Below are 22,402 nucleotides of genomic sequence, written 5' to 3'. Positions count from 1 at the left end.
AAAATTAGCAAAACAGGAAACAATGTGTGTTGGAGGGGATGTGGAGAAAGGGGAATCCTCTTACACTGTTGGTGGGAATGCAAATTGGTGCAGCCACTTTGGAAAACAGTGGAGATTCCTCAAGAAATTAAAAACGGGGCTCCTGGGTGGCCCAGTGAGTTAAGCCTCTGCCTTCGGCTCATGTCATGATCTCAGGATCCTGGGATCGAGCCCCATATCAGGCTCTCTGTTTGGCAGGAAGTCTGCTTCTCCCACTCTCTCTCTGCCTGCCTCTGTTCCTCTGTGCCTACTTTCTTTCTCTCTCTCTGTCAAACAAATAAATAAAATCTTAAAAAAATGAAATTAAAAATAGAGCTTCCCTATGACCCTGCCATTGCACTACTGGGTATTTACCCCAAAGAGACAGATGTAGTGAAAAGAAAGGCCATCTGTACCCCAATGTTTATAGCAGCAACAGCCACGGTCGCCAAACTGTGGAAAGAAGCAAGATGCCCTTCAATGGATGAATGGATATGGAAGATGTGGTCCATATACACTATGGAGTATTATGCCTCCATCAGAAAGGATGAATACCCAACTTTTGTAGCAACATGGACGGGACTGGAAGAGATTATGCTGAGTGAAATAAGTGAAGCAGAGAGAGAGTCAATTGTAATATAGTTTCACTTATTTGTGGAGCATAAGAAATAACACAGAGGACATGGAGAGATGGAGAGGAGAAAGGAGTTGGGGGGAAATTGGAGGGGGAGATGAACCATGAGAGAATATGTACTCTGAAAAGCAGTCTGAGGGTTTTTAGGGGCAGGGGTGAGAAATTGGGTGAGCCAGGTGATGGGTATTATGGAGGGCACGTATTGCATGGAGCACTGGGTGTGTTGCATAAACAATGAATTCTGGTACACTGAAAAAAAAATTTAAAAAGTAAAAAATTAAGAAAGAAGTCACGAGTGTCTTCTAATTTCCATAAAGCCGTCAACGGCAATGATTTTTTGGAAATTAGAAAACACTTACCGTTTAACATGATTTTACTAATCCTTAATTAATTTATACCTGCCCACGTTAATATATGTGTTTTCATATGAAATCTGATACTATGCCTTCCAATTCTCTATCCTAAACAATCATGTGTTTAATTTCAGTGAACTTACATTGTACGGGCCTATTCAGCCAGAACGGCCCCACCCCAGTTGAACTGCCATTTTGTTGTAAAACTTAAATTGACTTTGCCCCCACCCCCAGGGGAACTTACTTAAAAACAAGTCCTGGAAACCAGTCCCAGGTAACAAAGTCCAAGTACAGGGGTGGGTCAGGCCAGGTGGAGGTATTCAATTAGTGGGGGTGCATACTGTCTCCTAGCTACCAAGGTGATGGGCTAGTTTCCATGGTTACTGTGGGATGAATTCAATTCACCACCTGTGTGTGGCCAGGCCAAACCACATGGCCTTTGCTCTATAAAAGTTAGTCTGGAAAGCAGGGAGTGGTCTTCCTCTCTGTAAGGGGTGGCCCCACCTGGTCTGTTTGATGGTTGGTTTGATTCTTGATGCTTGGTGCAAAATAAAGCTTTGCTTGACTTTCGCTTTGTATCAGTTTCACTCCTTTAATCACGGACCCATTATTGAGATACCCATTTTTTGGGAGACCCAACAATATTTTCTTTTTTATTTATGTAAATTCAATTAGATAATATATAGTACATCATTGGTTTCAGAAATAGTGTTCAGAGATTCATCATTTACATATAAAACCCAGTGCTTAAAACATCACTTGCCCTCCTTAATGCTCATTACCCAGTTACGTAATTCTCCCACCCACCTTCCATTGTGCTACACTGTTTGTTTTCCAGAATCAATAGGCTCTTATGGTTTATCCCCCTCTCTGATTTCTTTCCATTTAGTTTCACTCCCTTCCCCTATAATCCTTGCACTATTTACTTTATTCCACATATGAGTGAAACCATATGATAATTGACTTTCTTTGCTTGTTTATTTCACTTAGCATTGAACCCTACTGTTCCATTCAGGTTGATGCAAATGTTAGGAATACGTCCTTTCTGATGGCAGAGTAATACAACATTGCATGTATAAAAACATCTTCTTTATCTATTCATTTGTTGAAGGCCATCTCAGCTCCTTCCAGAGTTAGGCTACTGTGGACATTACTGCTATGAATATTGGGGAGCAGGTGTACATTTTTTTTCACTGCATCTATATCTTGGGGGTAAATACCCAGTAGGCAATTGCTTTGTCATAGGGTAGCTCTATTTTTAACTTCTTGAGGAACATCCATACTGTTCTCTTGAATGGCTGTATAAGCTTGCATTCCCACCAATAGGTTAAGAAGGTTCCCTCTTCTCCAAATCCTTGCCAACATTTGTTTCTCATCTTGTTAATTTTGGCCATTCTAACTGGTGTAAAGTGGTATCTCATTATAGTTTTGATTTTTATTTCTCTGATGACAGGTGATATGGAGCATTCTTAAATATCTATTGGCCATTGTATATTTTCCTCCTATTTTATTGATAACTTTTATTTGTTTTTTCATGTATTAAATAATTCAATTTAAAAAATAATGCAGGGGCGCCTGGGTGGCTCAGTGGGTTAAAGCCTCTGCCTTCAGCTCAGGTCATGATCTCAGGGTCCTGGGATGGAGCCCTGCATTGGGCTCTCTGCTCAGCAGGGAGCCTGCTTCCTCCTCTCTCTCTCTGCCTGCCTGTCTGCCTACTTGTGATCTCTATCTGTCAAATAAATAAATAAAATCTTTAAAAAAATAATGCAGTGTTTCACACCATATATTACACTGTATCAAATCCTGGAACAATTATCTTCCATATATAAATTTAACATATTATCATTATATAATTAACATATTATTAATTAAGTATGTTGATTAATACATAACAACATATTATCATTTGATATCACTGATTTTCCTATGACCTTGACTTTCTTAATTTTACATTCTTTTAAAGATTTGATTTATTTATTTGAGAGAGTTACTGAAGGATAGCTTCTGCAAAGGGAGAGGGGGAGAAGGAGAGGAAGAAGTAAACTCCCTGCTGAGCAGGGAGCAAGACAAAGGCCTCAATCCCAGGATCACAAGATCATGATCTGAAGGCAGACACTTAACTTATTGAGCAAACCAGGTGTCTCTATTTTCCATTTTAAATAAATAAATAAGTGTGTGTGTGTGTGTGTGTGTGTGTGTGTGTGTGTGTGTGTGTGTATATATATATAGAGAGAGAGTATAGAATATATATATGTATGTATGTATGTATGTGTATATGTGTGTATATATATATATATATACATACATATATATGTAATTAGTTTGAGAGGATTACAGATTTGTGAATTGTAGCAAATTTGGTACAGTGAAGTCCCTTCCCCAGTTTCCTTCAGTGGTAATATTTTGTATAAATTTTGTATAACCCAATATAATGCCGCAACCAGGAAACTGAATTGACTACAATCCAGAGAACTTGTTCAGATGTTGCTACTTTGCTCATTTAGTGTGTGTATTTGTGTGTAGAGGAGTAGTTTATGTAATTTTATGCCATGGTTAATGTGAGTAACAAGGTCAACCAAGAAATAGAAAAGTAAAATCACCATAAAGATCTCTTATGTTATCCCTTTTTAGTCACATTTGCATCCACATTTCATTTTGACCCCATGCCAGTCTCTGACTTCTGTTGAACCAATTTATCTATTGAAATTTTGTATTTTAAAGAACATTTTATGAACCGACTCAGGTAACATATAATCTTTGTCATTGCTTTTTTCACAGTGTAATTCCACTGAGATCCATAGAAGTTGATTTGTGTACCAACATTTTCTTTTTTATTCATTAACAGTATACTATATTATGGATGTGCCACAATTTAATTACTCACCCACTGGGGACATTTGGATTACTCCAAAATTTTGACTATTACAACTTATGGCATTATGAACATTTATGTATATTGTGAATACACACTCTGAATATTGCCAACAATTGTAATTTTAGTGTCATGTGGCATTTACATATTTACTTTTATTAGAAAATACAAAATTTTTATGAAGGTCTGTGGCATTTTACATTTCTAATAGCAATGTATGATTGATCCAGTTTACCTGTGTCTTTCCCAGCATTGGTATTTTCACTTAGAAAAGAAAAAAAAAAGATTTATTTTTTACAGCAGATGTTTATTGATATTTCATAATGTTTTTTTTTTTTCATATTTTCTTTATGGCTAAAGGTGTTGTGTGTATTTCATAGAAGTATTTTAATAACTATGTATACTCTATAACTACCATAGAGTAACATGAAAAATGCCTATTATATTGCTTGGCCCATTTTTATAACTAGTGAATTTCTTTTCATTTTTACTGTTGATTTGCAATATTTCCTTATATGTTATAGCTAAAATATTCAGCATGGCTGCTTACATGCTTGCTCCCAAAATGTAGGATTAGGGAAGGAGATGACTCCTTCTACTAAAACAATTCATTTTTTCACACGATACATTGAATTATTTGGTGAATTATCTTTTTAAATTGAATTATCTTATATAGTAAGAACAAAATAGAAGTTATCAATAAAATAAGAAAACATACAAATGGTGAACAGACTCACGAAAAAATGGTCTACATCACTTGTCATCAAAGAAATACAAATCAAAACCTCTATTAAATTGTTCTAATTGTAATCAAGACCTCTACTAAAATTGGAAGACTAAGCAATATTTCCAACCTCTGTGCTTCTGCACAGCAAATTCCATCTACATTGCATGACACAATTTGTGTTTGCTTTGTGCCAAATAAGAAAATTTTATTTTCACTCATTTCATTTTCAAAAGAGTGTTTTTGAATTTTAATTCAGAAATCCGATCTTGATGCTAAACTGGTGATAGAATCAAAGTTCTTTTTTTTTCTTTTCATTCTGAAAAGTATTTATTTCATCCTGTGATCAATAACCCTGCTTTAACATTCTTCCTTATTGGGCCATTTAATGTATAACGGCATGAGTCAATTTGTTCAGAGTCCAACTTGTGCTTTCACTTTCCCATATGTGATTTTCCTAACAAGCCAGTTTTCTGTTTGAGAATCATGTTCACAGTGTTTTAGAAACTATAAGTGAACCAGATTTCAGGACTGGGACCCATGACAGCTCATGGGAGGGCAGAGGTCTGATCTTCCACCCTTGGGACCACCAGCTGGGATGCAGCCTTTATGTGTCAACTTCAGGACCCTTCTTCTCTTGGTTCTGCTTCCCTGGCCAGGTGCAGGTGAGTAAGATGAAAGGACAGCTGGGTTTTTCTTTACCCTGGAATTTAACTCAGAAGTCATTTTGATATACAATACATTGTCAGGTTTCTGCTCTTTTCCTAATACCTGGACCTGAAGACCTCAGAATTGTTCTCCTTTCAGTATTTTCCCACCTCTGTCTTCATATTTCCCTTTCCTTTTCTATGATTTTTTAGGATAAAATCATATAAGTATGCAAAGTTATTTTGTAAACTGTAAATAATACAAGAAGAATATCTCAAAAACACTCTCATTTATTCGGTCTAGTTGATGGAAATACATTTTCTGACCTGAGCCAGAAAAGTCAATGTGTTTCCTTGGGGAATGCTTTCTGCGCACTGCTGTCAGATCCTCAAGTCAGAAACTTTGGGATCTCATGGTCATGTTGCACTTACCCAGCTGCATGACCCTTGGCAGGGTATTGGATATTATTGGCTTTAATAAATTCCCTTTTGTTCACCTGAGTGCAGTTGAACTGAGATTGAATATCACTTCCAGTATGGAAATATTACATGTCCACAGGGATGTAAGGAAATTGGTCAAAGGGAAAAGACATTCAGGTTAGTTGAAAGAAGTATGATATATTCTATTTCATTGCAAAAATAAAAACTGAAATTTCAATACATTTTGATAGAGAATATTCATGCTGATTTTAATGAAATATATGCTAATTAATAGTGAAATATAATTTTCCATCAAATAAAAGAGATAATATTAAATTCTAAAATATTATCTCAGTCTACTTCCTCAGAAATATCATCTATTAAAATATAGGAAACCAATTATACATTATAAAATAATTTATAATAAATTCATACATACACGCATGCATAATATGTTTGTGACAAAAATAAAAAAATGTATTATATCTCAGAAGATATTTTTTTAAGATTTTATTTACTTTTTTGACAGAGATCACAAGTAGGCAGAGAGGCAGGCAGAGGGTGGGGGGTTAGCAGGCTCCCCGCTGAGCAGAGAGCCTGATGCTGGTCTCAATCCCAGGTCTCTAAGATCATGACCTGAGGTGAAGGCCTCAGGTCTGAGGTGAAGCCAACCAGATTCCCCAGAAGCTTTATTTTTAAAATTAGCTTTATGGAAGTATATTTGATATGTAAAAAAAAAAGCACATTTAATATATACAGTCCTGATTTTGGGCATTTGGTGTTTTGTTTTCTTTGATAAAAAGATCAATGAGGTACAGCCACAACAGGGAGGAATAGAAGGTTTGCTCAGGAAAACAAAGTTTATTTTTCTCACATGTTCTTAGAGAAACCACCGTAAAGACACTTCCTCTGCCTTTATTCATGTAACCCCAAAGACAGGGTGTCAGGTAAGAAGTTTGGGAGCCTAAACAGTGGGAAGGCTCATTAGCAAGTATCTTTATTGGGATGAAGGCGGGACACATAAATAAAAGGCACAAATAAATTTCTGTATTTAAATATCACTACGTCCTCATCTGAAGAGAGCAAGAAGGGATATTTGTGACAAAGTCCAGCCTTATCACAGTGGTGCATGTGGTCAATTGGGCATTGGGCTCATAAGCATGTTTGTGGACATGCTGAGTTAGCAGGAATATGCAGTATAAAATTTACAACACAAAAGAAAAAAAAACCTGTTTAATAATCATCACAATCCAGGCAATCAATATATCTAACCTTCCGTAAGTTTCCTCCTATTATGCTGTTTTATTTTTTATCATTTTTAGTCTTTAATTCAATTTAGCTAACATATATTGTATTATTGGTTTCAGAGGCAGAATTTTTATTTTATTTTTTTAAACTTTTTTTTATTTATTTTCAGCATGACAGTATTCATTGTTTTTGTACCACACCCAGTGCTCCATGCAATCTGAGCCCTCTCTAATACTAATCACCTGGTTCCCCCAACCTCCCACCCCCCACCTCTTCAAACCCTTCAGATTGTTTTTCTGAGTCCATAGTCTCTCATGGTTCACCTCCCCTTCCAATTTCCCCCAACTCCCTTCTCCTAACTCCCCATGTCCTCCATGCTGTTTGTTATGCTCCACAAAGAAGTGAAACCATATGATAATTGACTCTCTCTGCTTGACTTATTTCACTCAGCATAATCTCTTCCAGTCCCGTCCATGTTGCTACAAAAGTTGGGTATTCATCCTTTCTGATGGAGGCATAATACTCCATAGTGTATATGGACCACATCTTCCTTATCCATTCGTCCGTTGAAGGGCATCTTGGTTCTTTCCACAGCTTGGCAACCATGGCCATTGCTGCTATAAACATTGGGGTACAGATGGCCCTTCTTTTCACTACATCTGTCTCTTTGGGGTAAATACTCAGTAGTGCAATGGCAGAGTCATAGGGAAGCTCTATTTTTAATTTCTTGAGGAATCTCCACACTGTTCTCCAAAGAGGCTGAACCAACTTGCATTCCCACCAACAGTGTAAGAGGGTTCCCCTTTTTCCACATGCCCTCCAACACATGTTGTTTCCTATCTTCATAATTTTGGCCATTCTAAATGCTGTAAGTAGGTATCTCAATGTGGTTTTAATTTGAATCTCCCTGATGGCTAGTGATGATGAATATTTTTTTCATGTGTCTGATAGCCATTTGCATGTCTTCATTGGAGAAGTGTCTGTTCATATCTTCTGCCCATTTTTTGATATGATTGTTTTGTGTGTGTTGAGTTTGAGGAGTTCTTTATAGATCCTGGATATCAACCTTTTGTCTGTACTGTCATTTGCAAATCTCTTTTCCCATTCTGTGGGTTGCCTCTTTGTTTTGTTGACTGTTTCCTTTGCTGTTCAGAAGCTTTTGATTTTGATGAAGTCACAAAAGTTCATTTTCCCTATTGTTTCCTTTGTCTTTGGAGTCATATCTTGAAAGAAGTTGCTGTGGCTGATATTGAAGAGGTTACTGCCTATATTCTCCTCTAGGATTCTGATGGATTCCTGTCTCATGTTGAGGTCTTTTATCCATTTTGAGTTTATCTTTGTGTACGGTGTAAGAGAATGGTCATTTCATTCTTCTACATAAAGCCGTCCAGTTTTCCCAGCAGCATTTATTGAGGAGACTGCCTTTTTTCCGCTGTATATTTTTTCCTGTTTTGTCGAAGACTATTTGCCCATAGAGTTGAATGTCCATATCTGGGCTCTCTACTCTGTTCCACTGGTCTATGTGTCTGTTTTTATGCCAGTACCATGCTGTATTGGTAAACACAGCTTTTTAGTAAAGCTTGACATCAGGTAACGTGATGCCCCCAGTTTTATTTTTGTTTTTCAACATTTCGTTAGTGATTCAGGGTCTGTTCTGATCCCATACAAATTTTTGGATTATTTGCTCCAACTTCTTGAAAAATACCAGTGGAATTTTGATCGGAAAGGCATTAAAAGTATAGATTGCTCTAGGCAGTATAAACATCTTTTTTTTTAAAGATTTTGTTTATTCATTTGACAGACAGAGATCAGAAACAGGCAGAGAGGCAGGCAGAGAGAGAGGAGGAAGCAGGCTCCCCGCTGAGCAGAGAGCCCGATGTGGGGCTCGATCCCAGGACCCTGAGATCATGACCCGAGCTGAAGGCAGAGGCTTAAACCACTGAGCCAGTCCGGCACCCCGGCAGTATAGACGTCTTAACAAAGGTTATTCTTTCCATCCAAGAGCATGGAATGGTCTTCCATCTTTTTGTGTCTTCTTCAATTTCGTTCATGAGTGTTCTGTAGTACCTCGAGAACAGATCCTTTACCTCTTTGGTTAGGTTTATTCCCAGGTGTCTTATGGTTCTTTGTGCTATAGTAAATGGAATAAATTCTCTAATTTCCCTTTCTGTATTTTCATTGTTAGTGTATAAGAAAGCCACTGATTTCTGTACACTGACTTTGTATCCTGCCACGTTGCTGAATTGTTGTATGAGTTCTAGTAGTTTGGGGGTGGAGTTTTTGTGTTTTGTGTGTAAAGAATCATGTCATCTACGAAGAGAGAGAGTTTGACTTCTTCATTGCCAATTTGGATACCTTTTATTTCTCTTTGTTGTCTGATTGCTGTTGCTAGGACTTCTAATACTATGTTGAACAAGAGTGGTGAGAGTGGGCATCCTTGTCGTGTTCCTGATCTCAATGGAAAGGCTGCAGGCTTTTTCACATTGAGGATGGTATTTTCTGTGGGTCTTTCATAGATAGATTTTATAGGGTTCAGGAATGTTCCCTCTATCCCTATACTTTGAAGCGTTTTAATCAGGAATGGATGCTGGATTTTGTCAAGTGCTTTTTCTGCATCAATTGGGAGGACCATGTGGTTCTTCTCTCCTCTCTTATTAATTTGTTCTATCACATTGATTGATTTGCGAATGTTGAACCATCCTTGAAGCCCAGGAATGAATCCCACCTGGTCATGGTGGATAATCTTTTTAATGTGCTGTTGGATCCTGTCTGCTAGGATCATGTGGAGAATCTTAGCATCCATTATCGAATATCAGTTGTGATATTCGTCTGAAATTCTCCTTTTTGGTAGGGTCTTTGCCTGGTTTGGGGATCAGGGTAATGCTGGCTTCATAGAAAGAGTCTGGAAGTTTTCCTTCTGCTTCAATTTTTTGAAACAGCTTCAGGAGCATAGGTGTTATTCCTTCTTTGAAAGTTTCATAGAAATCCCCAGGGAATCTATCAGGTCCTGGGCTCTTGTTTTTTGGGAGGTTTTTGATTACTGCTTCAATCTCGTTACTAGATATTCGGTCTATTCAGGTTGTCAATTTCTTCCTGGTTAAATTTTGGGAGCTTAAAGTTTTCCAGGAATGCATGAATTTCATCTAGGTTGCTTAGTTTATTGGCATATAACTGTTGATAATAACTTCTGATGATTGTTTCTTTTTCCTTGGTGTTAGTTGTGATCTCTCCCTTTTCATTCATAATTTTATGAATTTGGGCTTTCTATCTTTTCTTTTGGATTAGTGTGGCCAATGGTTTATTGATCTAATTAATTCTTTCAAAAACCAGCTTCTAGTTTCATTGATATATTCTACTCTATCTCTGGTTTCTTCCTCATTGATCTCAGCTCTAATCTTGATTATTTCCCTTCTTATGTGTGGATTTCGTTTGATTTGTTGTTTATTCTCCAGTTCTTTAAGGTGTAGAGAGAGCTGGTGTGTTCTGGATTTTTCATTTTTTTTTTTTTTTGAGCGAGGCTTAGATGGCTATGTATTTCCCCCTTAAGACCGCCTTTGCTGTATCCCATAAGTTTTGAACCGAAGTATCTTCATTCTTATAGGTTTCCATGAATTGTTTCAGTTCTTCTTTGATCTCCTGGTTGATCCAAGCAATCTAAAGCAAGGTGGTCTTTAGCTTCCAGGTGTTTGAGTTCCTTCGGAACTTTTCCTTGTGATTGAGCTCCAGTTTCAAAGCATTGTGATCTGAGAATGTGCAGGGAATAATCTCAGTCTTTTGGTATCAGTTGAGTCCTGATTTGTGACCCAGTATGTGGTCTATTCTTGAGAAGGTTCCATGTGCACTGAGAACAATTACTATTCTGTTTTTTAGGGTAGAATGTTCTGTATATATCTATGAGGTCCATCTGGTCCAATGTGTCATTCAATGCTCTTGTTTCTTTATTGATTTTCTGCTTCAATGATTTGTCTATACTGAGAGAGGCGTGTTAAGATCCCATACTATTCATGTATTCATATCAATATGACTCTTTATCTTGATTAACAGTTTTCTTATGTAATTGGCTGCTCCCATATTGGGGGCATAGATATTTACAATTGTTAGAGCATCTTGGTGGGTAGTCCCTTTAAGAATGATGTAGTGTCCTTCTGTATCTCTGACTACAGTTTTTAGTTTAAAATCTAACTTCTCTGCTATGAGAATTGCTACGCTGGCCTTCTTTTGAGGCCCATTGGCATGAAAGATGCTTCTCCATCCCTTCACTTTCAGTCTGGGTGTATCTTTAGGTTCAAAATGGGTCTCTTGTAGACAACATATGGATGGGTCCTGTCGTTTGATCCAATCTGCAACCCTGGCCCTTTTATGGGCGCATTTAGGTCATTCACATTGAGAGTGGTTATTGATAGATACGTTTTTATTGACATCGTGTTACCTTTGAAGTCTTTCTTTCTGTAGATTGTCTCTATATTTCTGTTCAATGCTATTATTTGGAGTTTTCCTCTTTTATAGAACCACCCTTAATATTTCCTTCTGTGTCAGCTTGGTGGTTGCATAGTCTTTTAAGCCTTGCCGGTCTTGGAAACTCTTTATCTCTCCATCCATTTTGAATGTCAGTCTTGCTGGACAAAGTATTCTTGGCTGCATGTTCTTCTCATTTAGTGCCCTGAATAGATCTTGCCAGCCCTTTCTGGCTTGCCAGGTCTCTGTGGACAGGTCTGACGATATTCTGATGGGGTTTCCTCTGTAAGTAAGGAGCCTCATTGTCTTAGCAGCTTTCAAGAGATTATATCTAGAATTATGATTCCTCATTTTGACACTCAGGTGCCTTGATGTTTTTCTGGAATCTATAATTTTGGGTGGAGTCCGTTCAGCCTCTAGTACATGAACGCTCGTTCCATTCGTGAGATTGGGAAAATTTTCATGAAGAACTTGTTCCACTATATCTTCTAGACTTCTTTCTTTCTCCTCCCATGCAGGGATTCCAATAATTCTGACGTTTGAACATTTCATGGCATCATTTATTTCCCTGATTCTGTTTTCGTGGCTTCTAAGCTGTTTGTTCCAGGCTTCCTCCTGATCCTTTCTCTCTATCTGTTTGTCCTCCAGATCACTAATTCTAGCTTCTGTCTCAGTTACCCTAGCTTTGAGAGAATTTAGATTAGACTGGAACTCATTGATAGCATTGTGAACATCATCCCTGGTAGCTTTCAGTTCTTCCCTAACATTGTGAAGATCATCTCTGGTTGTTTTCAGTTCAGCCCTAATCAATTCCATTTGGTCATCTATGGCTTTCTCCAACCTGACTATTGCCTAGTTAATTGTTAGCCTGAATTCTCTTTCTGACATATTGACTATGTTGTTAGCCGTTAGCTCTGTTGCAGAAGGCCCATCGTCTGTATTTTTATTCTGTTGGCATTCCTCCTCCTAGTCATTTTCATGAGAGATGACTGAATGGATGTAGCTGGATGTATCGACAGTGGTACAGTCAAGGTGTACCCTGGAATGCTTCTGAGCAATCAGGTTTCCCCACCCAAATGAGAGAAAAAAGATAAGAGAAAGAAAAAAAAAAGAGAGAGAGAGAGAGAGAGAGAGAAAGCAAAAAAAGGGATGATAAAAGTGACACATCAGCCCAAATGGTCCCCAAGGTAAGATTTATGAATTTTACAAAGAAAAGCAGACAAACAAAAAGACTGATAAAATTATATTACAAGAGAAAAAAATATATATGTATGTATATAATCAAATAAAGGAAGAACCTCGTCAAAAAGAACCCCAAGTGTAAGATTTATATACTATCAGGACAAAAAGAAAAACAAAGAAACACTGATGGAAGAAAAATATGGGAGAGTGGTAATAAATTCTGTGTGGGCGAGGAAGTTTGCTTTGATTCTTCCTGGATGTATCCAATATCTTTGTTAAAGGACTCAACTTTCCTGAGATAAAGAGGTATTAAAAATTGGTTTACCGGGGCGCCTGGGTGGCTCAGTGGGTTAAGCCGCTGCCTTCGGCTCAGGTCATGATCCCAGGTCCCAGGTTCGAGCCCCACATCGGGCTTTCTGCTCAGCGGGGAGCCTGCTTCCTCCTCTCTCTCTGCCTGCCTCTCTGCTTACTTGTGATTTCTCTCTGTCAAATAAATAAATAAAATCTTTAAAAAAATTTTTGGTTTACCTGTAGGGGTAGCATTGATTGGGGAAAGGGGATCACCTGGAGGTTTAACTCTATATGAATATTAGAAAATAAAAATAAAAAAGGAATAAACTAGACTAAACTAAACTAAAATTAAAAAAAGGAAATTAAAAAAATAGAAATGTAAAAGAAAAACACAGGTGTATGTATCAAAAAGTTCAGGTTAGAAGGTTATCATGGAATTTGGTGTACTGTGATGGTAAATAGGTTAAAATATTATCTATGTAAAAAAATAAGCCAGAATAGTGGGAACGATTTAAAAATAAAAGTTTTCCTATGCAGTAGTGGTGGTTGTTCTCTTGTCATCTTTTTTTTTTTTTCTTTCCTGGTTGTTTTTCTGGGGGAGGGGACTGCCACGTGGGTTTTCAGTCAATGATGTTCTCTGAGTTAAGTCCTCCCGCCCCCCTCAAGGGGGTGGGCTCTGAGGAAACTGTTTTTTTCAGGCTTTTGTTCTCTGGAGGTTTTTTTGTTTGTTCACTTTATTTTTTCTCTCTCGCCTTGACCGCTTTTGATGGTTTTTGTAGGTTTAGAGGAAAGCAAACTGCACCCTGACCTCCCTTTCAGAGAGAAGCCTCAGTCTGGCTGCAGGGCCCAAATAAATTCCCTCTTGGCTGCTGGCAGAGCAGGTTTTGAGTCGCGGTCCCTGGGTACTCAGGATTTTTTGCTTGTACCCAAATCCAGGGCAGCAGCGTCTCTCTGGGCAGCTCCCAACTGCCAGAGAGGTTCCAAGCAGCAATCACACACTGAGATTTTCCTGCTGGCCAGGGCTGGGAGTGCCTGGTCTTTCCCAGTCCAGGAGCACAGGACTGGTGCCTGTGCACACCTCTCTCAGGGGAGGGCACGGGGCGTGACTCAGACTCTGATAGCAGGGCATGGCACTTACGTGGGGACTGCAAAAATGCTGTGCTTCTGCCAGCTGGCAAGGCTCCCAACCCCTCATGGGAGCCGGACCCCACACACTCTCAGGCGCTCTGGTGGCTCAGGGACCAAGACCTGGTTTCTCTGCTGCACTCTCTCTGGCTCTGCACCAGGGGTGGCTGTCCTCGTTCTGGGGACTTAAACCCCTGTCCCTAGCCATCCCGATTCCCACAATTCCCCTCCCCTGCGATATTTTCTCTTTTTGAGTGCTTTCTACCAGACTCCAAGTTAATGCTGGTCCCCCAGATGCAGGGCACTCTTGTATTGGGATATTACTTTCCAATGGGTTGCCTCTGGTGGCTCCCTCCCCCTTTTGTTTATCTTCCAATATCAGTCCGAAGTTCCCACTCTGCTTTACCTGCCCACTGGCATCTTCTGCTCCTGTAGAGATCCAGACGTGTATAATTCTGATCTCAGGCTGATTTCGTGGGTGATCGGAGTTCTTTGGAAGGTAATCAGCTCACTTTAGGGTACAGGTTGAAAGGGTGCTTCCTCCCACCTCCCTGCCTTCTTGTCTCTCCCTGAATATGTCTTGCAAGCCCTTTCTGCCCTGCCAGGTTTCTTTGGATAAGTCTTTTGTTTTCTGATGTTCCACTCTCCATACTTAAGGAATCCCCTCTCCCTAGTTGTTCTCAGGATAGTTTCTTTGGCTATAAGATTTGCAAGCTTCATTATTATATGTTGGGGTGTTGATCTGTTTTTATTGATTTTTGGAGGGGTCCTCTATGCCTCTTGGATAAGAATGTTTGTTTCTTTCCCAAGATTAGGGAAATGCTCAACCATGTTTCACTGAAATAAACCTTATAGCCCCTTCTCTCCACACACTTGAGAATCCCAATAATTCTGACATAAGTTCATTTCAAAGCATCATTAAATTATTGAAGATTTTCCTCATGGGCTACTAGTTGTCTCTTTTTTCTTCAACTTCATTTCTATCAGCTTCCCCTCTAGATCACTTATTCCTTCTTTAGCCTCATTGACCTTATTGTTGGAACATCCAATTTAAACTGCATCTCATTCATAGCATTTTTATATTTGATCTCATTTCCTCCCTAGTGATTCTGAGTTATCTTGTATGGTTATTTTTTTCCAAGCCTAGCTATAAACTTTATAATTGCTATCCTGAATTCCATCTCTAAGACCATACCTATATCTATATTGACTCGTTCTGTGTCAGAGAATGTTGCTACTGGTTCCTTTCTTTGTTGTGAGTTCCTCCTTCCAATCATTCTGCCCTTGGAAGGATGGTTGTGAATGTACCCAGTCCAAAATATCAACCAAAACCCAAGCAAACTACACTCTAGGAAAATCCAAGGTGGTCAGAAGTCACCACACAAAAGCACACAAAGCCCAATGCAACAAAACTATGTATATATGGTTCTGGGAGGAGAGACTATAATCTTCCAGGTTAGGGAAAAAAATAAAACACACACACAGGTGATCCACTTGTTCTTGATTGAATTTCTTTCTGTGTGTTAGAAGACAGTACATCCCAAAATTTCAAAAAAAGTAATATTTATATTTATATAAAAATAAAATTGAATAGATAGAAAAAAGCTATCTTGAAGCATATATATTTAAAGTGTAGATGTGAAAATATAAAATTTAAAAGGAGACTTAAAAACCTAAGCTAGTAAATAAGAACCTAATTGAAATGGGGAAAATGCAAAAAAAAAATAAAATTTTAAACTGCAAGATAAAGGAGTAATGAGGAATCACCTGTAGCTCAAGGTGTTATTTTCCACTGGTGCTGGCTGGATAGTTACAGTCTTGTGGGTTCCATAAGTTTGTCATTCACCTGTTCTTCCAGTCTGTCTTTGGGGGTGGAGGTAGGGTTTTGCTGCTCTACTGTTTTCAGGTATTTGTGCCTGGGAGGAGTTGCTTCACCCCTTGTAAGGGCGAGGGGCTTAATGTAAGCTGGGTCTTTATGTGGCTTTTGTTCTCTGGTGGCTTTCTGCCCTTTTTCAGAGAGTTAAAGCAAAAATGGTAATGATTGGATTCCCAGACTGCAAGATTAGTCTCTCCCCTTTTCAATAAACTCTACCAGTCAAACCAACACCACTTCTGTGTGCACCATGCTTCACAGAAACCTAAGGGCCATGCCCACAGCAATCCTCCTGGGGGATTAGCAGGGATCCATGAATGTCTCTGCACTTTGTTTCTTTGGGATTTTGAGGGTTTGTGGGTTTGCACAAGAATTCTACTCTGCTGATGCCAGGTCATGGATGGATGCCACTCTTACTATTCTATCCAGGGCCACTATGACCCTGAGAGCATTTTCACAGTCATGGGCACAGTCATTTTTTCCTACCAGGGGATGTTAAGTGACCTGCACATTCTAGTCCTTTTCTGGGTGCTCAGGCAAAGAGCAGTCTCCCTATCAGTCTGGCATGATTTATGGCAACACAAGTCTCTCCTGGGACTGCTGAGTGTAACTAGTTTCCCCACTTTCCATTTGGGCACTTTATCAATTTAGGCACACAGTTCTTTCCATGACTCCTGGGATCCTGAGACCACAGTGACCCACCTGGAATTCTGCCTTTTGCATCCCCTGAGCTGCTTTCAGAAAGGGATGTCTCACTGGAGTAGATTTCTAAGGGTTCCTACTTTGCTATGTGGTGTTATATGACTGTCCAGTACCCAGCTTATGGAGGCTCCCTACCCCCTATTTATCTTTGGATGTTTTCCTGCTGATTCATGATTCCACACCTTCAACCTTGAAAAATCAGTCATTTGTTTTGCTTGTAGATTTCCACATATATTTCCTCACATCTCAGGCTGAGTTTGTGGGTATTCAGAATAGTTAGATAGGTATCCAGCTAGATTCCATAGACCAGACGAAGTGAGGTCCCCTACTCTTCTTCCTTCTTGCCTCCCTCCCCCTTGATATGATTCTTAATCACATTTTTGGATACAAGTACTCAACTTTGGATAACAAAAGAAAAATGCATACATATATGCATACATGCATACATACACAAGACCACACTATATTAAAAAGTTTTTGCACAGCAAAGAAAACATCCAATATATGAAAGAGGCAACCTACTGAATTAGAGAAGATATTCTCAAATGATATATCCAATAACAGATCCAAATACATCCAAATATTTGAAAAACTTATACTCCTCAGTGCATAGGAAAAATATGAATCAGAATGATGTGCAGAGAACCTAGATAGACATTTTCCAAAGAAGATATACAGATGGCCCACAGGCAAATGAAAATTCGCTAAGTTTCTCTATCAAAGAAATGCAAATCAAAACCATGTCATACCATATTACACCCGTCAGAATACTCATATCAAAAAGAGAAGGAATACCTAGTGTTGGTGAAGATATTGAGTAAAAGAAATCCTTATGCACTGTAGGTGGAAATGCAAATTGTAGCATGTTATATGGATAATAGTATAGATATTTCTCAAAAAAATAGAACTACCATATGATTCAGTAGTCTATTTCTAATACTTAAAAAATGAAAACACTAATTTGAAAAGACACATGCATTCCAAATTAAATAATACTCAGGCATAAGAAAGAATAAACTCTTGCCATTTGTGAAAACATGAATGGACTTAGATGGTCTTATGTTAAAAGATATAACTGAAGACAGAAAAGCACAAATACCATACAATTTCACTTACATGTGGAATCTCGAAACAAAATATATGAAGAAACAACCCAGAAACAAAGTCATAGTTACAGAAAATAGACTGATATTTGATAGAAGTCAGGGAATGAGTATACGGATGAGAAATTAGGGGGATTCAGACGTACTATCTGCCAGTTTTTAAATAATACATGGGGATATAATATACAGCATAGGGTAGATAGTCAATAATATTTTAACAATATTGCATGGTAATGGTAACCAGATATATTGGTGACCATTTTTTAATGTATCATTAAGGTTTACATCTGAAATTAAAACAAAATGATGTGTCAATTATTCTTCAAAAAAAAAGAAATGAATTGTTTCATGAATAATAAATACCAAACCACACTGTAATGCACATGGTAAGCAATCTGTCAATGAAAATGATCGTGTAACACTTAATCAGTGAGACTGCAAGAGAGAAAGAAACCTCACCCACTTTTCCAAACAAGTTGGTTCAATCCATTACATGCATGTCTCAAAATATACAATAAAAACTTTGTCTTAACTAAAACAATTTAACAGTACTTTTTGCTACACATTTTAAATTCATATAGTTATTAAGGGATTATCTGTGCTAATCATTTGCTTCTATCCAAAAGAAAAATAGAGCTTTCTTTACATGTATGAGAAGCAAGAAGTTAGAACTTGGAGGTATATGGGTCTGGGTTTAACATACACAGTGAAGGGGAAAGATGGCAGAGAAGTAGGGACACTGTTTCAACCGGTCCCTTAAAGTGAACTAAATATCTACCTAAACACTCTGAACACCCATGAAATCAGCCTGAGATATAGGATTATACACTGCTGGATCTCTTCCAGGGCAGAAGACACCAGTGGAGACGTAAAGTGGAGTGGGAAGGCTTGGACTGAGATAGGAGGATAAGCAGAAGAAGGAGGGAACCATCAGAAGCGACCCATTGGAAAGCAATACCCCAATAAGAAGTGCCCTGTGGTTGGTAACCAGGATTAACTTGGAGTCTGGTTAAAAGCACTCAAAAAGAGCAAAAGCTCTTAAGGGGCAATTGATGAAATTGGTGGTCATGGGCATGGGTCTAAGCCCACGGACCCAGGACAACTGCCTCTGGCAAACACACGAGCCAAAAAGAGTGCAGCAGCACCTTCAGTTCCTGGTCCTGAGCCCCAGGCTGTATGCTGCTTGGACCACCACTCAACTGGGCGTACTCCCGCGCACCCATGAGGGATTCTGGTGGGCACTGACTAGAACCACACACTTTTGCACTCTGCAGGCACTGTGTGACCAGGGTCTGACTGCACTCCCCACCTGCACCAGAGAAAGCATGGTGAGGGCACTCGCCAGCGGTCTCTAGGACCGCTGAGGGTCTGGACACTCCCAGCTTGCACCTGAAGGAACTTGGCACAATCTCTGGTCCGGATTCATCAGCAGCCTGAGTTGCTTGACTGAACGCACCCTGCAGTGTGGGCCCAGTACTCAGACAGCAGTCCCAGCAAAGGTAGCCACCAGAAGTGGGATCCCTGGACAAATATTGCTTATGGTTTTAGTTGCACTGGGGTGCAGAGACAAGCAGGTGTTTCAGGCAACCCCTGAGACAGAGGCTGGAGGCCCACACATGGTCTGTGGGAGGTTGTGGTGTACAGTGGAGTTTGCAGAGTGGGAGTCTGAGTGTTCTGGACAACCCAGAGGGGAGCAGACTGAGGCTTTTCATTGAAGTGGAGGTCTGGGTAGAGTTGGATTTTCATTAAACCTCCAAAATGCTGCAAAAAGCTGCCAACCCCTCCCCAACAAAAGCCTGAAAAACTGGTTTCCACAGAGTCCAGCTCTTTTATAGGGGGCAGGGAAACTCAGCCTTAGCAAGACTGACTGAAAAACAATGTGTCAAGCCCCTCCCCAGGAGGCAAGCCAAAAGAATGAGACAACAACCACCAAAGGGACCCCATAAAACTGTAAAACTCCAACATTAGGAGAAAACATATATTAAGCTCCTGGTATTGCCCTACAACCTGCATATTTTATACATACATTTTTTTAAAAATTCATTTTCATGATTCTTGTTCTTTTAATTTCTTTAACCTACCTAACATTACAACTAGAGGTTTAATACAACACACTCCATAATAACCTTTTAACTTGAAATTTTTCATAAACATACCTGTGTTTTTCTTCTTCTTTTCTTTTTTCTTATTTTCTTAATACAAATAGATATAAGCTTCAAGGCAATATTTTCCCCTATTCAATACTACCCCTACATATAAACTGGGTGTAATATCCCTTTATCTCTGGAAAGTTTAATCCTTTAACAAAGATAACAGGAGGAAGAACCAAAATAAACTTCCTCACCCACATCGAGGATTTATAACCACCTTTTCCTTCTGTCTGTTTTTCTGTGTATTTGTTTTTGTTCTGGTATTATATAAATCTTATTCTTGGGTTTATTTTGGCTGTTTTTTTTTCCTTGTCATTTACTTTTGTTGGTCTTTTTTTTTTCTTTCCATTTTTGTTTATATGCCTTATAAATTTTATTTTTGGTGCTCACTCTGCCTAGGTTTTCTCTTTTTTTCTCTCTCTTCCTCTTTCTATCTCTCTTTTTCATTTTCCTCTCTTTTTGGTGGTGACTTCTGATTGTTCTGAAGTTTTCCAGGGTACACCTCACCTGGATTGTGGTTGGCATATTCAGCTATAGATCCCCTCAACCACTTCTCATCAAAAAGATTAGGAAGAGGAACACCCAACAGAGGAAAAATTCAGAGGCTGTACCTTCCCCATCAGAACTGTTGGATATGGATGTGAACAGTATGTTGCAAAAGGAATTCAGGGTAACAATGATCTAGGCAATGGCGAGGTTGGAGAAAATCATTAGTGACAACATGGACTCTCTAAAGGCAGAAGTGAAAGCCACCAGGGCTGAAGTTAAAAATGCTATGAATGAGATCCAATCTAATCTAAATACTCCAAGTGTATTAGTATTAGTATTAGTATTAGTATTAGTATTAGTATTAGTATTAGTATTAGTATTATAATAGAGTAACCAAAGCAGAAGATAGAAATAGTGATCTAGAGGACAAAACGAAAGAGAAAAAAGATGAAGAGGAGGCATGGTACAAACAGCTAAAAGTCATGAAAACAGAATTAGGGAAATAAATGATGTGATTAAATATTCCAACATCAGAATTATTGGGATCCCTGAGGAGATGGAAAAAAGACAGAAGACTAGAAGATATAGTTGAACAAATTCTGGATGAAAATTCTCCCAGTCTGGGGAATGGCACAAGCATTCATGTCCTAGAGATAGAAAGAAAACCCCCCAAGATCAAGGAATCTAGAAAAACCTAAAGGCATTTAATTGTGAGACTCATGAATCAGAATTTTAGACAAGAGGTTCTGAGGACAGCTAGGGGGAAGAGATTCCTTAAGTACAGAGGAAGGTCCATCAGAATAACCTCAGATCTCTCCACTGAAATCTGGGAAGCCAGAAAGGGCTAGCAAGACATATTCAGGGCACCAAATGAGAAGAACATGCAGAAAGAATACATTATCCTGCAAGGCTGACATTCAAAATGGATGAGGAGATACAGAGCTTCCAAGACTGGAAAGATTTAAAAGTGTATGTGGCCATCAAGCCAGCACTCTAAGAAATATTAATGTAGTTCGATTAAAGAAGAATGAATCAAAGAGTGAAATAGAACAGAAATTTACAGAGACAAACTATAGAAACAAGGACTTCACAGGCAACATGATGTCAATAAAAATGTATCTTTCAATAATCATTCTCAATGTGAATGGCCTAAATGCTGCCATAAAACAGCAAAGTTTTGTAGATTGGATAAAATGACACGGCTTGTCCATATGCTGTCAACAAGAGACCGATTTAGAACATAAAGATACATCCAGACTGAAAGTGAAGGAATGGAAAAGTAAATTTCCTGACAACAGGCCTCAAAAAAAAGCTGGGGCAAGGATTCACATATCACATAAATTAGATTTTAAACTAAAAACTCTAGTCAGAGATAAAGAAAGACACTACATCAATGAAAGGATATATCCACCAATAAGATCTAACAATTGTAAATATCTATGTCCCCCAATATAGGAACAGCCAACTACATAAGCCAAATGTTAATCAAAATAGAGAGTCATATTGATAAGAATACATTAATAGTAAGGGATCTTAACTCACCACTCTTAGTAATAGATCACCCAAGCAGAAAATCAATAAAGAAACTAGAGCTTTGAATGACACAGTGGACCAGATGGATTTCATAGATATATACAGAACATTCCACACTAAAACAACCAATACTCATTCTTCTAGAGTGCACATGGAACTTTATCCAGAAGAGACCCCATACTGGCTCACAAATGAGGGCTCAACCAATACCAAAAGATTGAGATTATCCCCTGCATATTCTTAGACCACAGTGTTTTGGAACTGTCATTCAATGGCAAGAAAAAGTTTGGAAGGAATTCAAATACTTGGAAGCTAAAGAACACTCTGCTTAAGAATGTTTGGATCAACCAGGAAATCAAAAAAGAACTTAAAGAATTCAGGTAAACCAATGAGAATGAAGACACATTGGTCCAAAACCTTTGAGATATGGCAAAGGTGGTCCTAAGGTGGGAAAACATAGCCATTTAAGCCTTACTTAAAAAAAATACAGAATACATGAGCTCTCTTTAGAAATAGAGCTCTCCTTAAAGAAATAGAAAATCAACAACAAATTAAGCCAACCACATGCATAAGAAGGGAAATA

General features: G+C 38.6%; 1 protein-coding gene across 1 annotated transcript in view; it reads left to right on the top strand.

The window, feature by feature from the left end:
- Positions 1-5,044: 5,044 nt before the first annotated feature.
- LOC125099633 (butyrophilin subfamily 3 member A2-like) overlaps positions 5,045-22,402 on the top strand; it is a 32,975-nt gene continuing 15,617 nt past the window's right edge. Inside the window, exon 1 of the mRNA XM_047728879.1 lies at positions 5,045-5,266. Coding sequence (XP_047584835.1) covers positions 5,152-5,266 — 115 coding nt within the window. The 5' untranslated portion in view covers positions 5,045-5,151. The remainder of the gene's footprint in view (positions 5,267-22,402) is intronic.

Source organism: Lutra lutra, chromosome 5 (genome assembly GCF_902655055.1).
Source record: "Lutra lutra chromosome 5, mLutLut1.2, whole genome shotgun sequence".
Lineage (NCBI taxonomy): Eukaryota > Metazoa > Chordata > Mammalia > Carnivora > Mustelidae > Lutra > Lutra lutra.
Note: the sequence above shows the minus strand (reverse complement) of the source record. Positions and strands in the feature narration are given on the sequence as shown.